The sequence below is a fragment of the Pseudophryne corroboree genome, chromosome 6 (genome assembly GCF_028390025.1).
Source record: "Pseudophryne corroboree isolate aPseCor3 chromosome 6, aPseCor3.hap2, whole genome shotgun sequence".
Lineage (NCBI taxonomy): Eukaryota > Metazoa > Chordata > Amphibia > Anura > Myobatrachidae > Pseudophryne > Pseudophryne corroboree.
Window position 1 is genome coordinate 362,427,120 of NC_086449.1, and position 25,050 is coordinate 362,452,169.

The 25,050-nt window shown below is 45.8% G+C and overlaps 1 protein-coding gene and 1 pseudogene across 8 annotated transcripts in view; one reads left to right on the forward strand and one right to left on the reverse strand.

Annotated features, from left to right (window-relative positions):
- Window positions 1-25,050, forward strand: part of SBF1 (SET binding factor 1) — a 421,239-nt gene that overhangs the window by 295,693 nt on the left and 100,496 nt on the right. For all 8 annotated transcript variants that reach the window (XM_063926659.1, XM_063926653.1, XM_063926655.1 and 5 more), the window contains one exon: window positions 13,199-13,330. In XM_063926659.1, coding sequence (XP_063782729.1) covers window positions 13,199-13,330 — 132 coding nt within the window. The remainder of the gene's footprint in view (window positions 1-13,198; window positions 13,331-25,050) is intronic.
- On the reverse strand, window positions 21,521-21,640 carry LOC134938998 (5S ribosomal RNA; annotated as a pseudogene).

Consider the following 25,050-nt stretch of genomic DNA (forward strand, 5'->3'; position numbering starts at 1 on the left):
TCCTGACTTATTGGAGGCTATCAGACTAATTCTTCAAATTACTGATGACCCAGAGCCTGAATCTGCTCCTAAGAAACCGGATAGGTTTCAACGTCAGAAAGTGGTTAAACAAGTTTTACCTCATTCTGACCATTTAGTTGACATTCGTCAGGAATCCTGGGAAAATCCAGGAAAGAAATTCACACCTCACAAGAAGATGCTGGCTCGCTATCCCCTCGCTGCGGAGCTAAGTAAGAATTGGGAAACACCCCAGCCAGTGGATTCGCAGGTGGCGCGGCTGGTGGTATCCTCAGCTCTGCCTGTAACTACCGTCACGTCTCTGAAAGAACCGACCGATAAGCGTGTGGAGGGTTGGTTAAACGCGATTTACACCCTGGCAGGTGCTGTGCATCGGCCGACTATTGAAGCGTGGGCTCAGGAGGTGGGAGCGGAGCTCACGTCCAGCTTTTTTGATAACGCTAGACAATGTCTCCCATATATTGTCACAGCATCTCATTACATTAAGGAGGCGACTTCTGATGCCGGTATTCTGACGGCCAAAGCTTCTACTACATTCATTTTGGCTCGCCGGATTCTATGGCTACGGTCCTGGTCTGTGGACATGAACTCTAAGAAATCCCTGGAGGTGCTCCCTTTTAAGGGATACAATCTTTTTGGAGAGGACCTCAACAAGATAGAGGCTGACTTAGCTTCTGCTAAAACAGCGTGTCTACCTAGTATTGCTCCTTCGGTGCCGAAGGTCAAGAGTACTTCCTTTCGCTTTCATCCTTCAGGTAAAGCCAAAGGTCAGGTGTACCCGAAACAGGCTCGCACTTCCAAAACCACTAAAGCCCAAGCCTAAACCTGCTTGGGCTGGCCATCAGCCGGCTTCCAAAACTGACAAGCCTGCTGCATGACAGGGCGGGCCTCCCTCTGGGGGATCCCAGAGTGGGAGGCTGACTTCTAGGGCTTACCCAGGAATGGTTGAAGACCACTTCTGATGCCTGGGTACGGGAAGTCGTCACTCGCGGATACGCCATATCCTTCAAGAATCGTCCCCCTCATCGATTTTGCCTGACAGACGCCCCTTCCGATCAGGTGAAGGCAAATCTTCATTCGGTGGTACAGTCCCTCCTGGACACAGGAGTGGTAGTACAGGTGCCTTTGGCTCAGAGACCAAGTGGTACTATTCACCGCTGTTCCTAGTCCCGAAACCGAATGGGTGCTCTCGGCCCATTCTCAACCTCAAGTCCATGAACAAATTTGTGAGCGTCTCCAAGTTTCGTATAGAAACTCTTCGCTCTATTGTTCTGGCCTTGGAGCCTGGGGATTATATGGTCTCCCTGGACATACGGGATGCTTACCTGCATATCCCTATTGCAATGTCGCATCAGCAGTACCTGAGGTTTGCTGTGGACAACCTCCATTATCAATTGCGGGCTTTACCTTTTGGTTTGACCATGGCCCCGCGTGTCTTCACAAAGGTTGTGGCGGTAGTACTTCGCTATCAAGGGGTCAGGATCCTCCAGTATCTGGACGACTTGTTGATCCTGACAAATTCCCCAGAAATTCTCCTACGTCATCTGGATCTGACGTTCCAGTTTCTGCAAGCCCATGGGTGGCTCATCAGCTGGAAGAAGTCTTCCCTGTTCCCTGCTCAGAGAATGGTGCACCTAGGGGCATTATTGGACACTCACAACCAGAGGTTGTTCTTGTCTCAGGAGAAGGTCCTGAAACTTCAGGACAGGATTCGATGTTTCCTATCTCGTCCGCAGGTGTCGCAACACTCGGCGATGCAAGTGCTATATCTCATGGTGTCGGCTTTTGACATGGTGGAGTACGCTCAATTCCATTCCTGCCCTCTACAGAAAATGATTCTATCCAAATAGGACGTCCTGCCTTATCGGATCAGGTGTCACATGATCTCCTTGTCTCCGTAGATCCGTCTGTCACTGAGCTGGTGGCTGCAGGACCAACGATTGAGCAGGGGTCGTCCCTTCTGGATTTCCTCCTGACGACGGATGCCAGTCTGAGAGGTTGGGGCGTGGTGTTGGAGCAACACTCCCTTCAAGGTCGGTGGACCAAGAAGGAGTCTCTCCTCCCATTAAACATTCTGGAACTGCGGGCAGTGTTCAATGCTCTGAACCTGGCCCAGCATTTAATACAGGACAGGTCTGTTCAGGTACAGTCGGACAACGCCACCACGGTGGCGTACATAAATCAGCAAGGCGGCACTCTAAGCCGCATGGCAATGAGGGAAGTATCAAGGATTCTTCAGTGGGTGGAACGCCATCTGCCAGCCAAATCGGCAGTGTTCATTCCGGGGGTCCTAAACTGGGAAGCGGACTTCCTCAGTCGTCAGGGCGTACACGCCGGAGAGTGGAGCCTCCATCCAGAAGTATTTCAACTCCCAGTGGACAGGTGGGGTCTCCCAGAAGTAGACCTGATGGTGTCTCGACACAATCACAAGGTTCCGGTCTTCGGAGCAAGGACAAGGGATCCTCAAGCAGGGTTCGTGGATGCGCTGGCAATTCCATGGAACTTTCGACTGCCCTAAGTGTTTCTTCCGGTGTCGCTTCTGCCCAGGGTAATAAGGAAGTACAAGCAAGAAGGAGGACTCCTGCTGCTGATTGCCCCAGCGTGGCTCAGACGGCATTGGTTCTCAGACCTTCAGAGTCTATCGATTGAGTCTACTTCCACAGCGCCCAGATCTCCTCGTTCAGGGCCCTTGTGTATATCAGGATTTGATACTAAAAATGTGTTTTGAGGGCTGCTCTGACACCTAAAGTTTAAGTAGCTGCTAAGGAAAATAAGGGGTTCCACTGGCCCTGTTTAAATGTGTATAAATTGGTTACTCCCAGCGCTTTTACTTAAACAAAGGACAAATAAACAGATAGGAATTTAAAAATATATAGATATTTATTACTTTGTAAAAAAAAAGGGGGATTTTTTTCTGTATATAATTTTTAATGTCCAAATGGCTTAACTGAATACTAATGAGGGATAATTGTACATATAATTAAATACAGAATGTAAAAATTAAGAAGACGATTCTACAGCAAGAGAAGGTGCCCGATCCTGAGCCAGGGAGTCAATCAGACCTAATACCCAGTGAGTATTGTCGGATGCTTGCCTGCCAGGAACAAACCCAGTTTGGTCAGAGTGTATCAGCAAGGGTAAAAAGGAGTTAATACGCGTGGCTATCAGTTTCGCAAATAGCTTAATATCACCATTCAAAAAAGCAATAGGGTGATAATTTTGGAAATGTGCTGGGTCTTTCCCAGGTTTGGGCAATGTTACAATATGCGCCTCCAACATTGGGAAGAGCCCCAAGTGAGGTGATATTTTTAAAAAGCTCAGCCAAATGAGGTATCAAAAGCTCCCAGAATGTAATATAGAAATCCTTGATAAACCCGTCCGGCCCTGGAGCTTTGCCACGGGATAAGGACTTTATAGCAGCACCTACTTCGAGAGGGGGTTCAGGAGGTGTAAATTTCGGATGCAGCAAGCCAAGAATAGGATTAACCATTTTTTCTCTTCATCTAGTGTTAGATGAAGAGAAAAATTGTTGATCCTATTTTTGGTATGCTAACATCTTGCCTAACCGATTACCAAAGAAATAGAATTTATGGCGGAGTCTGTTTAATGCAGATTGCATCTGAGCCATCAACAATTTCTGCAATTGACTACGCACTTCCGATATCTCTTTACGTAAAGCTGCAGACGGTGAACTTTTATTCCTAGTGTCTAAGTCTTTCAGTTTAGTCTCAAGATTTACTAGTCATTGAGCGCATTGCTTCATAAGAGTTGCCCCAGCTTGGATGGCAGCTCTGCGAGTGACTGCTTTAAAGCCACTTAAATGAATCACATGTGTGAATAGGCATCATGTGGCAAATTCAAACATCATAGGCATAATTTGTGGCTCAATTTGTATTTGTTTACCTTTGTCCCTCCCCCCCCTTCCATCCCCCCTTTATTGTGTACCCTGTAGCACTGTATTTTATTGTAAGGACTGCCATGTAGTACTGAAGGAGAGTACTGAATATTTCAAATACTATAGTGCATCAGGAAAGTATTCACAGCACTTCACTTTTTTCACATTTTGTTATCTTACAGCCATATTCCAAAATGTAATAAATGTATTTCTCTAACGTCCTAAGTGGATGCTGGGGACTCCGTAAGGACCATGGGGAATAGCGGCTCCGCAGGAGACTGGGCACAAAAGTAAAGCTTTAGAACTACCTGGTGTGCACTGGCTCCTCCCCCTATGACCCTCCTCCAAGCCTCAGTTAGATCTTTGTGCCCGAACGAGAAGGGTGCACACTAGGGGCTCTCCTGAGCTGCTTAGTGAAAAGTTTAGTTTTAGGTTTTTTATTTTCAGTGAGACCTGCTGGCAACAGGCTCACTGCATCGAGGGACTAAGGGGAGAAGAAGCGAACTCACCTGCGTGCAGAGTGGATTGGGCTTCTTAGGCTACTGGACATTAGCTCCAGAGGGACGATCACAGGCCCAGCCATGGATGGGTCCCAGAGCCGCGCCGCCGGCCCCCTTACAGAGCCAGAAGACAGAAGAGGTCCGGAAAATCGGCGGCAGAAGACGTCCTGTCTTCAACAAGGTAGCGCACAGCACTGCAGCTGTGCGCCATTGCTCTCAGCACACTTCACACTCCGGTCACTGAGGGTGCAGGGCGCTGGGGGGGGGCGCCCTGAGACGCAATAAAACACCTTGGATGGCAAAAAAAATGCATCACATATAGCTCCTGGGCTATATGGATGAATTTAACCCCTGCCAAAATACATAGAAAAACGGGAGATAAGGCCGCCGATAAGGGGGCGGAGCCTATCTCCTCAGCACACTGGCGCCATTTTCCCTCACAGCTCCGTTGGAGGGAAGCTCCCTGGCTCTCCCCTGCAGTCACTACACTACAGAAAGGGTTAAAAAAGAGAGGGGGGGCACTAATTACGCGCAGTATTAAAGATACAGCAGCTATAAAGGGAAAAACACTTATATAAGGTTATCCCTGTATATATATATAGCGCTCTGGTGTGTGCTGGCAAACTCTCCCTCTGTCACCCCAAAGGGCTAGTGGGGTCCTGTCCTCTATCAGAGCATTCCCTGTGTGTGTGCTGTATGTCGGTACGGTTGTGTCGACATGTATGAGGAGAAAAATTATGTGGAGACGGAGCAGATTGCCTGTAATAGTGATGTCACCCCCTAGGGGGTCGACACCTGAGTGGATGAACTGTTGGAAGGAATTACGTAACAGTGTCAGCTCTGTATAAAAGACAGTGGTTGACATGAGACAGCCGGCTACTCAGCTTGTGCCTGTCCAGACGTCTCATAGGCCGTCAGGGGCTCTAAAGCGCCCGTTACCTCAGATGGCAGTTATAGACGCCGACACGGATACTGACTCCAGTGTCGACGGTGAAGAGACAAATGTGACTTCCAGTAGGGCCACACGTTACATGATTGAGGCAATGAAAAATGTTTTACACATTTCTGATAATAAGAGTACCACCAAAAAGGGGTATTATGTTCGGTGAGGAAAAACTACCTGTAGTTTTCCTGAATCTGAGAAATTAAATGAGGTGTGTGATGATGCGTGGTTTTCCCCCGATAACAACTGATAATTTCTAAAATGTTATTGGCATTATATCCTTTCCCGCCAGAGGTTAGGGTGCGTTGGGAAACACCCCCTAGGGTGGATAAAGCGCTCACACGCTTGTAAGAACAAGGGCTCTACCCTCTCCTGAGATGGCCGCCCTTAAGGATCCTGCTGATAGAAAGCAGGAGGGCATCCTAAAAGGTATTTACACACATACTGGTGTTATACTGCGACCAGCAATCGCCTCAGCCTGGATGTGCAGTGCTGGGTTGGCGTGGTCGGATTCCCTGACTGAAAATATTGATACCCTAGATAGGGACAGTATATTATTGCCTATAGAGCATTTAAAAGATGCATTTCTATATATGCGTGATGCACAGCGGAATATTTGCCGACTGGCATCAAGTCTAAGTGCGTTGTCCATTTCTAACAGTAGAGGGTTATGGACACGACAGTGGTCAGGTGATGCGGATTCCAAACGGCATTTGGAAGTATTGCCTTATTAAGGGGAGGAGTTATTTGGGGTCGGTCTTTCAGACCCGGTGGCCACGGCAACAGCTGGGAAATCCACGTTTGTACCCCAGGGTGCCTCTCAACACGAGAAGACGCCGTATTATCAGGCGCAGTCTTTTCGTGGGCAAGCGGGCAAAAGGTTCCTCATTTCTGCCCCGTGACAGAGGGAGAGGAAAAAGGCTGCAGAAATCAGCCAGTTCCCAGGAACAGAAACCCTCTCCCGCCTCTGCCAAGCCCTCAGTATGACGCTGGGGCTTTACAAGCAGAATCAGGCACGGTGGGGGCCCGTCTCAATGAATTTCAGCGCGCAGTGGGCTCACTCGCAAGTAGACCCCTGGATCCTTCAGGTGATATCTCAGGGGTACAAATTGGAATTCGAGACGTCTCCCCCTCGCCGTTTCCTAAAGTCGGCTTTACCGATGTCTCCTTCTGACAGGGAGACAGTTTTGGAAGCCATTCACAAGCTGTATTCCCAGCAGGTGATAATCATAGGTACCCCTCCTGCAACAGGGAACGGGGTATTATTCCACACTGTTGTGGTACCGAAGCCGGACGGCTCGGTGAGACCGATTCTAAATCTAAAATCTTTGAACACTTACATACAGAGGTTCAAATTCAAGATTGAGTCACTCAGAGCAGTGATTGCGAACCTGGAAGAAGAGGACTACATGATGTCTCGGGACATCAAGGATGCTTACCTTCATGTCCAAATTTACCCTTCTCACCAAGGGTACCTCAGGTTTATGGTACAGAACTGTCACTATCAGTTTCAGACGCTGCCGTATGGATGGTCCACGGCACCCCGGGTCTTTACCAAGGTAATGGCCGAAATGATGATACTCCTTCGAAGGAAGGGAATTTTAGTTATCCCTTACTTGGACGATTCCCTGATAAGGGTAAGATCCAGGGAACAGTTGGAGGTCGGTGTAGCACTATCTCAGGTAGTGTTGCGGCAGCACGATTGAATTCTCAATATTCCAAAATCGCAGCTGATTCCTGGACACAGTTCAGAAAAAGGTGTTTCTCCCGGAGGAGAAAGTCAGGGAGTTATCCGAGCTAGTCGGGAACCTCCTATAACCGAGCCAAGTCTCAGTACATCAATGAGATGGTTCTGGGAAAAATGGTGGCTTCCTATGAAGCAATCCCATGCGGCAGATTCCACGCAAGAACTTTCCAGTGGGACCTGCTGGACAAATGGTCCGGGTCGCATCTTCAGATGCATCAGCGGATAACCCTGTCACCAAGCACAAGGGTGTCTCTCCTGTGGTGGTTGCAGAGTGCTCATCTTCTAGAGGGCCGCACATTCAGGACTGGGTCCTGGTGACCACGGATGCCAGCCTGCGAGGCTGGGGAGCAGTCACACAGGGAAGGAATTTCCAGAGCTTATGGTCAAGCCTGGAGACATCACTTCACATAAATATCCTGAAGCTAAGGGCCATTTACAATGCTCTAAGCTCAGCAAGACCATCTGCTTCAAGGTCACCCGGAGTTGATCCATTCGGACAACATCACGGCAGTCACCCACGTAAACAGACAGGGTGACACAAGAAGCAGAAGGGCAATGGCAGAAGCTGCAAGGATTCTTCGCTGGCTGGAAAATCATGTGATAGCACTGTCAGCAGTATTCATTCCGGGAGTGGACGACCTCCACCCGGGAGAGTGGGGACTTCACCCAGAAGTCTTCCACATGTTTATAAAACTCGACAAGTATTGCGCCAGGTCAAGGGACCCTCAGGCAATAGCTGTAGACGCTCTGGTAACACAGTGGGTGTACCAGTCAGTGTATGTGTTCCCTCCTCTGCCTCTCATAACCAAGGTACTGAGAATTATAAGATGGAAGGAGTAAGCACTATATTAGTGGCTCCGGATTGGCCAAGAAGGACTTGGTAACCGGAACTTCAAGAGATGCTCACGGAGGATCCGTGGCCTCTACCTCTAAGAAGGGACCTGCTCCAGCAAGGACCCTGTCTGTTCCAAGACTTACCGCGGCTGCGTTTAACGGCAGGGCGGTTGAACGCCGGATCCTGAAGGAAAAAGGCATTCCGGATGAAGTCATCCCTATCCTGATCAAAGCCAGGAAAGATATAACCGCAAAACATTATCACCGCATTTGGAGAAAATATGTTGCGTGGTGCGAGGCCAGTAAGGCCCCGACGGAGGAATTTTCAACTAGGTCGATTCCTACATTTCCTGCAAACAGGAGTGTCTATGGGCCTGAAATGGAGGTCCATTAAGGTTCAAATTTCGGCCCTGTCAATTTTCTTCCAAAAAGAACTAGCTTCAGTCCCTGAAGTTCAGACGTTTGTGAAAGGAGTACTGTATATACAGCCTCCTTTTGTGCCTCCAGTGGCACCTTGGGATCTAAATGTAGTTTTTGGGTTCCAAAAGTCACATTGGTTTGAACCACTTAAATATGTGGAGTTAAAATATCTCACATGGAAAGTGGTCATGCTGTTGGCCCTGGCCTGGGCCAGGTGCGTGTCAGAATTGGCGGCTTTATCCTGTAAAAGCCCTCATCTGATTTTCCATTCGGACAGGGCGGAATTGAGGACTTGTCCTCAGTTTCTCCCTAAGGTGGTTTTCAGCGTTTCACCTGAATCAACCTATTGTGGTGCCTGCGGCTACTAGGGACTTGGAGGACTCCAAGTTGCTGGACGTTGTCAGAGCCCTGGAAATATAGGTTTCCAGGACGGCTGGAGTCAGAAAATCTGACTCGTTTATTCTGTATGCACCCAACAAGCTGGGTGCTCCTGCTTCTAAGCAGACTATTGCTCGTTGGATTTGTAGTACAATTCAGCTTGCACATTCTGTGGCAGGCCTGCCACAGCCAAAATCTGTAAAAGCCCATTCCACAAGGAAGGTGGGCTCATCTTGGGCGGCTGCCCGAGGGGTCTCGGCTTTACAACTTTGCCGAGCAGCTACTTGCTCAGGAGTAAATACGTTTGTAAAATTCTACAAAATTGATACCCTGGCTGAGGAGGACCTGGAGTTCTCTCATTTGGTGCTGCAGAGTCATCCGCACTCTCCTGCCCGTTTGGGAGCTTTGGTATAATCCCCATGGTCCTTACGGAGTCCCCAGCATCCACTTAGGACGTTAGAGAAAATAAGAATTTACTTACCGATAATTCTATTTCTCGTAGTCCGTAGTGGATGCTGGGCGCCCATCCCAAGTGCGGATTGTCTGCAATACTGGTACATAGTTATTGTTACCAAAAAAATCGGGTTATTATTGTTGTGAGCCATCTTTTCAGAGGCTCCTCTGTTATCATGCTGTTAACTGGGTTCAGATCACAGGTTGTACGGTATGATTGGTGTGGCTGGTATGAGTCTTACCCGGGATTCAAAATCCTTCCTTATTGTGTACGCTCGTCCGGGCACAGTATCCTAACTGAGGCTTGGAGGAGGGTCATAGGGGGAGGAGCCAGTGCACACCAGGTAGTCCTAAAGCTTTTACTTTTGTGCCCAGCCTCCTGCGGAGCCGCTATTCCCCATGGTCCTTACGGAGTCCCCAGCATCCACTACGGACTACGAGAAATAGAATTATCGGTAAGTAAATTCTTATTTTTTTCCCTCAAACTTCTACACAGAATACCCCATAATGACAACGTGAAAAAAGTTTTATGAGATTTTTGCTAATTTATTAAAAATAACCAAACTAAGAAATCACATGTACATAAGTATTCACAGCCTTTGCTCAATACTTTGTTGATGCACCTTTGGCAGCAATTACAGCCTCAAATCTTTTTTAATCTGAAGCCACAAGCTTGGCACACCTATCTTTGGGCAGTTTCGCCCATTTCTCATTGCAGCACCTCTCAAGTTCCATCACGTTGGATGGGAATCCTCGGTGCACAGCCATTTTCAGATCTCTCCAGAGATGTTCAATCGGATTCAAGTCTGGGCTCTGGCTGGGCCACTCAAGGACATTCACAGAGTTGTCCTGAAGCCACTCCTTTAATATCTTGGCTGTGTGCTTAGGGTCGCCCCAGTCTGAGGTCAAGAGCGCTCTTGCCTAGGTTTTCATCCAGGAAGTCTCTGTACATTACTGCATTCATCTTTCCCTTTATCCTGACTAGTCTCCCAGTTCCTGCCACTGAAAAACATCCCCACAGCATGATGCTACCACCACCATGCTTCACTGTAGGGATGGTATTGGCCTGGTTATGATCGGTGCCTGGTTTCCTCCAAACATGACGCCTCGCATTCATGCCACAGAGTTCAATCTTTGTCTCATCAGACCAGAGAATTTTGTTTCTCATGGTCTGAGAGTCCTTCAGGTGCATTTTTGCAAACTCCAGGCAGGCTGCCATGTGTTTTTTACTAAGGAGTGGCTTCCGTCTGGCCAATCTACCATACAGGCCTGATTGGTGAATTGCTGCAGAGATGGTTGTCCTTCTGGAAGGTTCTCCTCTCTCCACAGAGGAATGCTGTAGCTCTGACAGAGTGACCATCGGGTTCTTGGTCACCTCCCTGACTAGGGCCCTTCTCCCCCGATTGCTCAGTTTAGATGGCCGGCCAGCTCTAGGAAGAGTCCTGGTGGTTCCGAACTTCTTCCATTTATTGATGATGGAGGCCACTGTGCACATCGGGACCTTCAAAGCAGCAGATATTTTTCTGTGCCCTTCCGCAGATTTGTGCCTCGAGACAATCCTGACTCAGAGGTCTACGGACAGTAACTTTGACTTCATGCTTGGTTATTGCTCAGACATGCATTGTCAAGTGTGAGACCTTATATCGACAGGTGTGTGCCTTTCCAAATCATGTACAATCAACTGAATGTACCACAGGTGGACAATTAAGCTGTAGGAACATCTGAAGGATAATCAGTGGAAACAGGATGCACCTGAGCTCAATTTTGAGCTTCATGGCAAAGGCTGTGAGTACTTATGTACCTGTGATTTCTTAGTTTTTTATTTTTAATAAATTTGCAAAAATCTCAAAAAATACTTTTTCACATTGTCATTATGGGGCATAGTGTAATTTTGATGGAAAAAAATAATTTATTCCATTTTGGAATTAAGGTGCATACACACTGGGCGTTTTTGCCCAGCGTGTATGCAAAGCGATGATCGCTGGGCTGAAAAGCGCTAAGTGCATACACACTGTGCACTTTTCCCCCCTACCCAGCGATGTCAGCGGGGGTGAACGGCTTTCCATAGCAGGACGCTATGGAAAGCCGCTCACCCCGCCGTTCATCTACTGGTAATACCAGTAGATGAACTGCGGCTCACCGCTCATCGCTTGTGCATACACACTGGGTGGCTTTGAGCTGAAAGCAGCTCCACACACCAAAAGTGAGCTGCTTTCAGCTCAAAATCGCCCAGTGTGTATGGGCCTTAAGGTTGTAACTTAACAAAATGTGGAAAAAGTGAAGTGCTGTGAATACTTTCCGGATGCACTGTATATAATTTTCAGAGAGTGCTGGTGAAGTTACAAAGTAACAGGAAAGAGAAGGAGCTGCATTGTATACCATCCTGGGCTTAACTTTATCTGCCTTTATCTAACTTGGAAGTGACTCAATTTAACCCATAGAATACTTTGAAGAAGAGAAATTACCTGGTTACTTAATTGACTTGTCCAGGCTTGCAGTGTCCAGGCTTGCAGCTCTGTGTTATATTTCACAAACATTGATTGCAAAATGCTGCAGAATATGCTGATGCTACATAAATAATCATAATAATAAATGGCCTGATTCAAAGGTATTTTTGCCGTTGGCTGATTTATTATTATTATTTATTTATTTTCCATATTTGGCACGTGCCACACTGGTCTGCCGTGATGGCGGTCGTAGTGTGGATTAGGATGCAGACTGATTGATAGTGCCCGCTTGTGGAAGGTAACTGGATGGCTACCAAAACCACAGGAGTGTCACAGCCATCTTGTGGGCGTGTCACAGCCAACGCCTGCATCCTTCTACGCAGTATGACTTGCCCCGGCAGCTTAGTTGTGACAGACTTTTCAGTAACCATAGGGTTGCTGAGAGGTCCAGTGGTACGACCGATGTGCGCTCGAAGCTGCGTCCTTGTTTATCTGTGATGCCGGCTGAGGACGACTCTGTACACAAGACAGAGGCTGCGACATTAGCATATTTATTATTTATTTATTAACAGTTTCTTATATAGCGCAGCATATTCCGTTGCGCTTTACAATTAGAACAACAGTAATAGAACAAAACTGGGTAAAAACAGACAGACATAGAGGTAGGAAGGCCCTGCTCGCAAGCTTACAATCTATAGGGAAATAGGCATAGATACACAAGGATAGATGATACCTATTGCATAATGGTCCACCAGATTGCTAGGTTCTTAATGGGTTGTATGATGATACCCCACAAAGTTATACAAGTGTCAGGAGGGTGTGAGACTAAAGAAAGACAAGATATGTGATGTTATGAATACTCTACAGAGGATGTAATTAGATAGGGAAGCACTGAAGGGAAAGTGGGTGGGTCTGGAATTTGATAGGCTTGTCTGAAGAGGTGAGTTTTCAGGGAACATTTAAAGGTTTGGAGACTAGAGGCGAGTCTTACTGTGCGTGGGAGGGCATTCCACAGAGTGGGTGAAGCCCGGATAAAGTCCTGTAATTTTGAGTGTGAACAAGTAATGCGTGTGGATGAGAGACGTAGATCTTGTGCAGAGCGGAGAGGTCGGATAGGGAGATATTTTGAGATGAGTGAAGAAATGTATATTGGTGCAGTTTGGTTAATAGCCTTGTATGTGAGTAAAAGTATTTTATATTTAATACGGTAGAATACCGGTAACCAATGGAGGGACTGACAGAGCGGATCTGCAGACTATGAACGTCTGGCATATCAGATCCGCTGCATACAAAGATGCGGTGGCAGTGGGATTTGCATCCAACTCATAGTCCCAGGTCTGCACCCCTGATTGTCAACCATTTTTGGCCTTGGCAGAGGCAGCCTTCAGCACAAATTTGTTCCTGCAGCTGTTTAGTTTCAGGGATTTCTTGTAAGAGTTTATCCACAGACACAGCTTCTTGCTATACCTTTCTCAATATTGTGTCCGTTATACATTTACATTATACAGTGCTGTCAAGCGATTTTGGCACATTGTGACCATTGTTTATTTTCTGTGTTTTCAGGCCCGTCCCAGACAGATTCCACTTCATTGGAGCAGGAGAAGTACCTGCAAGCTGTGGTGAACTCCATGCCCCGCTATGCAGAAATGGGTGGGCGCAACACCCTAAGTGCTTTCCCATCTTCACATCTCTATGGTGAGGGGGAGCTTCCTGTGGGAGGGTGCTACCTGGGGACCACAAAATATTCTTGGTCATCCTGCATTAACAGTTGCATTTTGCTGCATACTTTCTCCTTGTTATCTCTATCCAACTTCAATATGATCCTATCCTAGCTGTCACTACAGTTCTTGTTACTGCTGTGCTTTGTGGAATGGTGTACTTTATATAATCTTGTTTATATACTTTTAATATACACGTCTATACCAGAGACCTTAAATCCGTTTATTTCAATGGTCACAAATCAATGGAAAGTGTCATAAATTTGAAAATAGAAACCTTAATTGGAGATTAAACATGTTAAGATGCAATAGAGTAAGGGGGAGATAAAGTGGAGAAGTTGTCCATAGCAATCAGTCAGCGTCTGCCATTTACAGGCTGTGCTAGAATGACGAATAAAAGCTCATGGTTGCTCTGAGCAACTTCTCTGCTTTCTCTCTCTGCAAGATTTGGTAAATCTCCTGTGTATTGTTAGATATTCTCTCCTGATGCGTTGATGATCACTCTTTGAATGATCTGTATTGTCATAGAATTCCCACAGGTCACATATTTAATTAAAAACAAATTACAGGTAAAATGAAGATGTAATAAGATTTTAGATGACCTAGAAAAGACATGACTTCATCAGATAGAGAAACAGAGATGCTGTTCCTATTTGGGTAGGGAAATATCTCCCACAAAGGTGTCTTTCTTGCGCCACTTATAATTTTCCCTTACAATCCTGCCATAAACTGTCAGCTGTTCTTACCCCACTGTCACCTCTCACCATGTGATCACCACTTACACCTGCACATCCATACTACACTCATTTGCTTCACCCATGTAAATAGAAGGCTTTTGATGGGGTTTTATAGGCACAGTAAGCCATGCTGCTAAATGGTGTACTTTTTTAAACCTCTTTTTTTAAGTTTCTATTCTAATACACATAGACCATGTTTCTCTGACGTCCTAGTGGATGCTGGGAACTCCGTAAGGACCATGGGGAATAGCGGCTCCGCAGGAGACTGGGCACAAAAGTAAAAGCTTTAGGACTACCTGGTGTGCACTGGCTCCTCCCCCTATGACCCTCCTCCAAGCCTCAGTTAGATTTTTGTGCCCGAACGAGAAGGGTGCACACTAGGTGGCTCTCCTGAGCTGCTTAGTGAAAAAGTTTAAGTATAGGTTTTTTATTTTCAGTGAGTCCTGCTGGCAACAGGTTCACTGCACCGAGGGACTAAGGGGAGAAGAAGCGAACTCACCTGCGTGCAGAGTGGATTGGGCTTCTTAGGCTACTGGACATTAGCTCCAGAGGGACGATCACAGGCCCAGCCATGGATGGGTCCCAGAGCCGCGCCGCCGGCCCCCTTACAGAGCCAGAAGACAGAAGAGGTCCGGGAAATCGGCGGCAGAAGACGTCCTGTCTTCAATAAGGTAGCGCACAGCACCGCAGCTGTGCGCCATTGCTCTCAGCACACTTCACACTCCGATCACTGAGGGTGCAGGGCGCTGGGGGGGGGGGGGCGCGCCCTGAGACGCAATAAAACCACCTTAGATGGCGAAAAATACATCACATATAGCTCCTGGGCTATATGGATGCATTTAACCCCTGCCAGTTTTTCCTTAAAGCGGGAGAAAGGCCGCCGAGAAGGGGGCGGAGCCTATCTCCTCAGCACACAAGCGCCATTTTCTCTCACAGCTCCGCTGGAAGGACGTCTCCCTGACTCTCCCCTGCAGTCCTGCACTACAGAAACAGGGTAAAACAAGAGAGGGGGGGCACTAATTTGGCAGATTAATCAATACAGCAGCTATATAAGGGAAAAACACTTATATAAGGTTATCCCTGTATATATATATAGCGCTCTGGTGTGTGCTGGCAAACTCTCCCTCTGTCTCCCCAAAGGGCTAGTGGGGTCCTGTCCTCTATCAGAGCATTCCCTGTGTGTGTGCTGTGTGTCGGTACGTTGTGTCGACATGTATGAGGAGGAAAATGGTATGGAGGCGGAGCAATTGCCTGTAATAGTGATGTCACCCCCTAGGGAGTCGACACCTGACTGGATGGTCTTATGGAAGGAATTACGTGATAGCGTCAGCACTTTACAAAAGACTGTTGACGACATGAGACAGCCGGAAAAACAGTTAATACCTGTCCAGGCGTCTCAAACACCGTCGGGGGCTCTAAAGCGCCCGTTACCTCAGATGGTCGACACAGACCCAGACACGGACACTGACTCCAGTGTCGACGGTGAGGAAACAAACGTGTTTTCCAGTAGGGCCACACGTTACATGATCACGGCAATGAAGGAGGTTTTGAACATTTCTGATACTACAAGTACCACAAAAAAGGGTATTATGTGGGGTGTGAAAAAACTACCCGTAGTTTTTCCTGAATCGGATGAATTAAATGAGGTGTGTGATGAAGCGTGGGTTTCCCCCGATAAAAAACTGCTAATTTCTAAAAAATTATTGGCATTATACCCTTTCCCGCCAGAGGTTAGGGCGCGTTGGGAAACACCCCCTAGGGTAGATAAGGCGCTCACACGCTTATCAAAACAAGTGGCGTTACCGTCTCCTGATACGGCCGCCCTCAAGGAGCCAGCTGATAGGAAGCTGGAAAATATCCTAAAAAGTATATACACACATACTGGTGTTATACTGCGACCAGCAATCGCCTCAGCCTGGATGTGCAGTGCTGGGGTGGCTTGGTCGGATTCCCTGACTGAAAATATTGATACCCTGGACAGGGACAGTATATTATTGACTATAGAGCATTTAAAGGATGCATTTCTATATATGCGAGATGCACAGAGGGATATTTGCACTCTGGCATCAAGAGTAAGTGCGCTGTCCATTTCTGCCAGAAGAGGGTTATGGACGCGGCAGTGGTCAGGTGATGCGGATTCCAAACGGCATATGGAAGTATTGCCGTATAAAGGGGAGGAGTTATTTGGGGTCGGTCTATCGGACCTGGTGGCCACGGCAACGGCTGGGAAATCCACCTTTTTACCCCAGGTCACCTCTCAGCAGAAAAAGACACCGTCTTTTCAGGCTCAGTCCTTTCGTCCCCATAAGGGCAAGCGGGCAAAAGGCCACTCATATCTGCCCAGGGGCAGAGGAAGGGGAAAAAGACTGCAGCAGGCAGCCTCTTCCCAGGAACAGAAGCCCTCCCCCGCTTCTGCCAAGTCCTCAGCATGACGCTGGGGCCTTACAAGCGGACTCAGGTACGGTGGGGGGTCGTCTCAAGAATTTCAGCGCGCAGTGGGCTCACTCGCAAGTGGACCCCTGGATCCTGCAGGTAGTATCTCAGGGGTACAAATTGGAATTCGAGACGTCTCCCCCTTGCCGGTTCCTGAAGTCTGCTTTACCAACGTCTCCCTCCGACAGGGAGGCGGTATTGGAAGCCATTCACAAGCTGTATTCCCAGCAGGTGATAATCAAGGTACCCCTCCTACAACAGGGAAAGGGGTATTATTCCACGCTGTTTGTGGTACCGAAGCCGGACGGCTCGGTGAGACCTATTTTAAATCTGAAATCCTTGAACACTTACATACAAAGGTTCAAATTCAAGATGGAGTCACTCAGAGCAGTGATAGCGAACCTGGAAGAAGGGGACTATATGGTGTCTCTGGACATCAAGGATGCTTACCTCCATGTCCCAATTTGCCCTTCTCACCAAGGGTACCTCAGGTTTGTGGTACAGAACTGTCACTATCAGTTTCAGACGCTGCCGTTTGGATTGTCCACGGCACCCCGGGTCTTTACCAAGGTAATGGCCGAAATGATGATTCTTCTTCGAAGAAAAGGCGTCTTAATTATCCCTTACTTGGACGATCTCCTGATAAGGGCAAGGTCCAGGGAACTGTTAGAGGTCGGAGTAGCACTATCTCAAGTAGTACTACGACAGCACGGGTGGATTCTAAATATTCCAAAATCGCAGCTGATTCCGACGACACGTCTGCTGTTCCTAGGGATGATTCTGGACACAGTCCAGAAAAAGGTGTTTCTCCCGGAGGAGAAAGCCAGGGAGTTATGACTTCTGAGGAAGCAGCCCCTGTTTTGAGGCTGAGAAACGCGTTAAGTATCCTGCCATTCCTTTCTGCTGAATAATTGATGCTGGTGGCTCCATTTTTTGCTCCATTGATTGATCCACATACGGGAACCACAGTCGGAGCAAGGCAACCTTAAGCTCCGTGCAGATCCTTCACACCGAGTACAAGCCACGGGCAGCCGGCGCCCGCATCGGTGAATGAAACCTCGGCGGGTCCGGAACTAATAGAGACGGGGGTAAGCATATCATATGAACTCAACGCTGCTATAGAACGGGCCATGCTCTGATTCTAATTGAAACATCAAACGAATGTCTAATTATGCACCCCAGAAAAGTCTCTTAATTATTGGACCATCATAGTTCAGTGCTTGAACGGAGGTAAAAGAAATACATAATCTGATTTCATTTGTATTCTGCAGTGGACCCTTTTACAAATTATTTGTGTGGATCATTTAATGATATAAAGGATCAATAGTGAACTTCTGCATTAGTGGTTCCACCTGAGGAGTGTGCACACTCTGGAGATTTCTCCATTCACTTAAGTACATCCAAGGACTTTTTCAAAGAACTGTAACATCTTCTAAGTATAAATAAAGGAGCCTCCTAATATTAATAATATAAAGTTACCATTTTAGCTATATTGCAGCTTTGCTAACATTTCAGCAGAAAGGGTTTCATTTGTTTTAATATATTGTGTGTTATAACGGTAATAAATATATTTTTAACATTCTTCACTATTGGTGACAGCGCTTCTTATTTTGTTTCTATATTTGTCTATATATTTTTTTGAGGATCAGCACCTCAAATATAGAAGCTGCAGCCACCGAATAGTGGCCCTCATTCCGAGTTGTTCGCTCGTTCTTTTTCATCGCATCGCAGTGAAAATCCGCTTAGTACGCATGCGCAAAGTTCGCACTGCGACTGCGCCAAGTAACTTTACTATGAAGAAAGTATTTTTACTCACGGCTTTTTCTTCGCTCCGGCGATCGTAATGTGATTGACAGGAAATGGGTGTTACTGGGCGGAAACACGGCGTTTTAGGGGCGTGTGGCTGAAAACGCTACCGTTTCCGGAAAAAACGCAGGAGTGGCTGGAGAAACGGTGGGAGTGCCTGGGCGAACGCTGGGTGTGTTTGTGACGTCAACCAGGAACGACAAGCACTGAACTGATCGCACAGGCAGAGTAAGTCTGGAGCTACTCTGAAACTGCTAAGTAGTTAGTAATCGCAATATTGCGAATACATCGGTCGCAATTTTAAGAAGCTAAGATTCACTCCCAGTAGGCGGCGGCTTAGCGTGTGTAACTCTGCTAAATTCGCCTTGCGACCGATCAACTCGGAATGAGGGCCAGTGTTTTTAAAGGTGTCTCACAGTCAATACACTAGCGCCCACTTTCTTGTTGTGTATATAGTTATCCGAGCTAGTCAGGAACCTCCTAAAACCAGGCCAAGTGTCAGTGCATCAATGCACAAGGGTCCTGGGAAAAATGGTGGCTTCTTACGAAGCGATTCCATTCGGCAGATTCCACGCAAGAACTTTTCAGTGGGATCTGCTGGACAAATGGTCCGGATCGCATCTTCAGATGCATCAGCGGATAACCCTGTCTCCAAGGACAAGGGTGTCTCTCCTGTGGTGGTTGCAGAGTGCTCATCTTCTAGAGGGCCGCAGATTCGGCATTCAGGACTGGGTCCTGGTGACCACGGATGCCAGCCTGAGAGGCTGGGTAGCAGTCACACAGGGATGAAATTTCCAGAGCTTGTGGTCAAGCATGGAAACGTCATTTCACATAAATATCCTGGAACTAAGGGCCATTTACAATGCCCTAAGTCAAGCAAGGCCTCTGCTTCAGGGTCAGCCGGTGTTGATCCAGTCGGACAACATCACGGCAGTCGCCCACGTAAACAGACAGGGCGGCACAAGAAGCAGGAGGGCAATGGCAGAAGTTGCAAGGATTCTTCGCTGGGCGGAAAATCATGTGATAGCACTGTCAGCAGTGTTCATTCCGGGAGTGGACAACTGGGAAGCAGACTTCCTCAGCAGACACGACCTCCACCCGGGGGAGTGGGGACTTCACCCAGAAGTCTTCCACATGATTGTGAACCGTTGGGAAAAACCAAAGGTGGACATGATGGCGTCCCGCCTCAACAAAAAACTAGACAGATATTGCGCCAGGTCAAGGGACCCTCAGGCAATAGCTGTGGACGCTCTGATAACACCGTGGGTGTACCAGTCAGTGTATGTGTTCCCTCCTCTGCCTCTCATACCCAAGGTACTGAGAATCATAAGAAGGAGAGGAGTAAGGACTATACTCGTGGCTCCGGATTGGCCAAGAAGGACTTGGTACCCGGAACTTCAAGAGATGCTCACGGAGGACCCGGGGCCTCTACCTCTAAGAAAGGACCTGCTCCAGCAGGGACCCTGTCTGTTCCAAGACTTACCGCGGCTGCGTTTGACGGCATAGCGGTTGAACGCCGGATCCTGAAGGAAAAAGGCATTCCGGATGAAGTCATCCCTACCCTGATCAAAGCCAGGAAGGATGTAACCGTGCAACATTATCACCGTATTTGGCGTAAATATGTTGCGTGGTGTGAGGCCAGGAAGGCCCCTACAGAGGAATTTCAACTGGGTCGTTTCCTGCATTTCCTGCAAACAGGACTGTCTATGGGCCTAAAATTAGGGTCCATTAAGGTTCAAATTTCGGCCCTGTCGATTTTCTTCCAGAAAGAACTGGCTTCAGTTCCTGAAGTTCAGACGTTTGTCAAGGGGGTACTGCATATACAGCCTCCTTTTGTGCCTCCAGTGGCACCTTGGGATCTCAATGTAGTTTTGGGGTTCCTAAAATCACATTGGTTTTGAACCACTCACCACTGTGGACTTAAAATATCTCACATGGAAAGTGGTAATGCTGTTAGCCCTGGCTTCAGCCAGGCGTGTCTCAGAATTGGCGGCTTTATCCTATAAAAGCCCTTACCTAATTTTTCATACGGACAGGGCAGAATTGAGGACTCGTCCTCAATTTCTCCCTAAGGTGGTTTCAGCGTTTCACTTGAACCAGCCTATTGTGGTACCTGCGGCTACTAGGGACTTGGAGGACTCCAAGTTGCTGGACGTAGTCAGGGCCCTGAAAATATATGTTTCCAGGACGGCTGGAGTCAGAAAATCTGACTCGCTGTTTATCCTGCTGTGTACGCTCGTCCGGGCACAGTATCCTAACTGAGGCTTGGAGGAGGGTCATAGGGGGAGGAGCCAGTGCACACCAGGTAGTCCTAAAGCTTTTACTTTTGTGCCCAGTCTCCTGCGGAGCTGCTATTCCCCATGGTCCTTACGGAGTTCCCAGCATCCACTACGGACTACGAGAAATAGAATTATCGGTAAGTAAATTCTTATTTTCCTCCATTGTATTTAGGGTTTTGTGGCATCTGTGGTTTATTTAATTAAACAACGTCTTAAAAAAAATTAAGTACAGTACGAATGTTGGAAATGGTCACAGTGGTCTTTGGGTAAAACCCCGGTTTATTTAATATCCAGAACCATTGTTTTTGTCTCTGTCCCACAATGCCATTTCCCAAAGGCCCCTGTTAGTCTTATGAATGTGTGCAAACTCTAACAATATCTTATGACTTGTAAGGGTCTATTATGGTGTGGCAGTAGTAAGTAAAGATACAATTCTTAATATTTCTTTATGATCTTTTAGAACAAATTGAGAAAAAGTACCAAATAAGAGAAATGGAAAAAGAAGTAGACTCTTGTTTGGGAGCACTCTAACTCAGAGGAACTAGGTTGTATACATGTTTTAAACTGGTAAAATCATGATTTTAATAGATTCTTGTTAAAAATATATAGAATTATCGGAGTTCAAAGCTTATTCTATGTGATTCAAGACTATTGTGCAAAAAATATCTATATCAATTTAGTAAATAATTAGCGAAAATTGCTATAATATAATGTAAGCCGGAAAAGCTTTAGAATTCACAAAAAAGGGGGGGGGGGAAACACCTACTAGTCTCAATGGTGTCTGTCAAGTGAATATATGACCATCATTCATACTGCAAAAATCCCAAATGGAAAAAGTAGTTGCAGGGAATTAAATCATAGGCCATATGAATCCGAGTACCCATCTGTGACTTAGAATTGGGCAGCAAAATTTATTTGCAGTACCAGGATGTTCCAAGGTGGTCTCCCATCCGAGTACTGGTCCGGCCCTCCACTGCTTAGCTTCCAAGATCGGAAGAGATTGGGCATCTCCAGTGGGGTATGTCCGCAATTTCTTAAGATAGCCCTTTCATTTGTCACTTTATATTGGAAATGGAATCGTTCATATTTTCAACAAGAAAAATGAAAGAAGGACAGACACACATGTGAACGGCAGGCTCAAAAAGTGCAGATTGGATATGACAATTGTATGGCAAACAAGTATCAAGGCCATAAATATCCAATCAAAGTGAATCCTTCCTTATTTGTATTGTACTATACACCAGTCAATTGTATATAGATAACAAAATCATTCTTGGTTGTGCTGTCTAAATAAGACAGTAATAAGCATAAATGAATCACCAAGAAAGAATAGGGGAATTACTACAAAGAATCCTTTATAGTTAGTGGGTTAGTATCTGTGTTTTTCTCACAACCAAAGATCCACCATTGGTATACAAAATCTCTGAAATAAACAAAAATGAGAACAAATATTGTAGTATCAGGGTATTCCAAAGTGGTCTCATCCAAGTACCAAACCTGTCCACCGCTATATAGCATAAATGCTCAGATGCAATTAAGCACCATTCGTGGAATACATCTGCAATTAGATGCTTGTCACTGATTGGTATGGTCACCTTCAATCATAGTTTTTGGAAAAAGCATATGTTAGAAGGGCAAATAATAATTAGATGAGTATACCATATATGTGTACCTATGCAGGGTATGCAGTTGGTTAATTACCACAGCATTTAGCATATTACCCTGCAAAAGAGTATATGGTCAGAACACAGCAGGTGTAAGCTTGTAAGGCAAAACCATCAAACACATATTGATCCAAGCCTAAAAGACTTGGTAATGTAAGAATAATATTACCACTAACCAATAATGTAGCAGAGAGCTTATTTGCTAATCACCCTAGATAAAGATTGTTAAATAAATAAAACATGACAGGTGCTATTGTACCAGACACTTGGTTAATTTCATACAATACCAAACTGTAGACTTTGATATCCCAGGTTTTCTCGTGCAGGCAGTGGGAATGTGAACAGCGGGATAGGTGCAGCTGATCCCCGCTGCTCCTGCCCGAAATCGAGCTCCAGCGGATGGGGGGAATATCGCTGCGTCCCGCCGTATTTCCCCGCTAGCGAGTTCCAGACACTAGGGGATAGTTTGTGTGAGTATCCACCTCACTTGTGCCCGTAGACGAGCTCCGGCGGGTGGGGGTAGCCGCTAACTTCCGCGGCTTGTATGGTTGCCTGGTAACAGGCTGTGATGGTCCGGCTTCCAGGTCACGTGTGCGCACCACGTGACCATAAGGGTCCTGACGTACGTTTCGCTGGTAGGCTTGATCACAGGACGTAAGTCGTCACTGTGGGTTTAGATTTTTAAAGGAGAGTCTGATTGCTGATAGGAGATTCAGATTTGATGGACAGTTTCCTCGATCTATCCAATTAGTGCATTTTTTCTATAGTGACGAAAGCCTTATTAATTAACTTCTTTTTGAAGAAAATGCAATTACATTGCAATTCCATTATTAGATGTTGCTGCTAAAGCATTTGTTATGCATAGAGCTGTCCCATAATTGGGTATATACTAAGAATAAACAGGAATTGAAAACAGGGGAGTGATAATAATTAATTAATAATTGATAAAAATAAAATTATTATTATTAATAATAATGATGAATGAAAATAAAAATGAGAAATAAATAATAAAAAATAAATAAAAATAGATAAATAAAAATAAAAATAAATATAAAATTGAATAAAAATAATAAAAATAAATATAATAAAAATAAATATAAAAATAAAATTAAAAATAATAATAATAATAATAATAATAGTAAATAATAAATATGAAAATAAAAATAAAAATAAATGAGAATATGTGTAAAAATTAATAAATGGAGAAGGAGGGAGGGGGGGCAGTGGAAAGGCATTATTTTTATATGTGAAAAAACTTTTAAGTGCATTGTATATGGGTGGTACAAGTAATACTAGTACTATGGAGATAGCAAGAATATGTAAAGGTTATGTGATAAATAACCATAAAAATGTGAATTGAAGGTGAAATATACGTGAAATATAGATGAAGGGGGGACTGTAATGATTAAAGGAGGGGGGGGGGGTGAAAAGAAAGGGGGTTGAGAAAAGGGGGGGGGGGGAGGGCAAATAGCAAAAGTGAAGATGTGGAATATGGGTGTATAAACACAGTAAGGGGCAGAGTATGAATTCTAAAATAAGAGCCCATAGTGAGAATATATGGTAGTGAAAAAAAGTGTGAGTATCTTATGTTCAGCTGAGTGGACTTTTCAAATAAAAGTGACAGAAATTAATCCATATATTATATTCAGCGAGTGAGCCTTCCAATTGTGTAAACATTATAAATGAATAACTGTGAGGACAAAAGTAGTGAAAAATAAAGTGAAAGAAATAATAAGGTAGGTTGCCGTTAATAAGAAAAATGCCGAAACATACTGGGTATTGACTGGGCGAGTATTGTTTCAAGACGTTGGCCAGTATTCTAATTCAGGAAAGCCCCATAGTTTATGTTCTCATTCATACCGGCGGGGTAAATGGATCCCATTTTGAAAATCCATTCACTCTCTTTTTGCAAAAGGACATTTGTGAGGTTGCCTCCTCGTATACCTAATTTAATCCTTTCTAGACCAAACACTTTTAATTCTTCCCATCTGTTGTTATGATGGGTATGAAAGTGACGAGCGACTGAGGTCAGTTGCTTCATTTTTGCTTTGTCCGAAATAGCATTGCGTATTGATCCTATATGTTCTAGGATCCGCTGTTTTAAGGGGCGAGTAGTCATGCCGATGTATTTCTGGTTACAACTACATTTAATGCAATAAATGACACCTTCCGTCTGACAATTCATATAGTCTAGAATTTTGTGTTTTTTCCCAAACTTGTCCTCTATTTCCTTGGTTGGATCAATGAATTTACAGGCTTTACATTTGCCACAGGGATATGTTCCAGTTATTATTGGTCTCTTGTTCGGCAGTCTTTGAAAATGGCTCTGTACTAGGTGGTCTCTCAAATTTCTAGACCTACGCCAACTCATGGAGACTTTTGGGCCTAGTTTGGCTGATAGAGCAGGGTCTACATGCAAGATATGCCAGTGTTTTTGTATGGCATCATTAACTTTTCTCCATTCCTGACAGAAGTTGCCGACGAATCGGATGGTTGTGTTGGCTTTTGTTGGGTTTGGAACTTTTTTGAAGATTATATCATCTCTGTTGGTTTTTTTGGCAAAGGTCATAGCTTTCTTCACTGAGGTGTTGCTGTATCCCCTAGTTCTTAGTCTCTGGGCTAGCTCCAAACTTTGTGTCTCAAATTTCTTGTTGTCTGAGCAATTTCTGCGGAGACGGAGAAATTCCCCCTTGGGTATGTTTTCAATAGTAGGGGGAAAGTGGGAGCTGGTTTGGTGTAGGAGTGTGTTGGTTGCTGTGGTTTTCCGATATAGGCTTG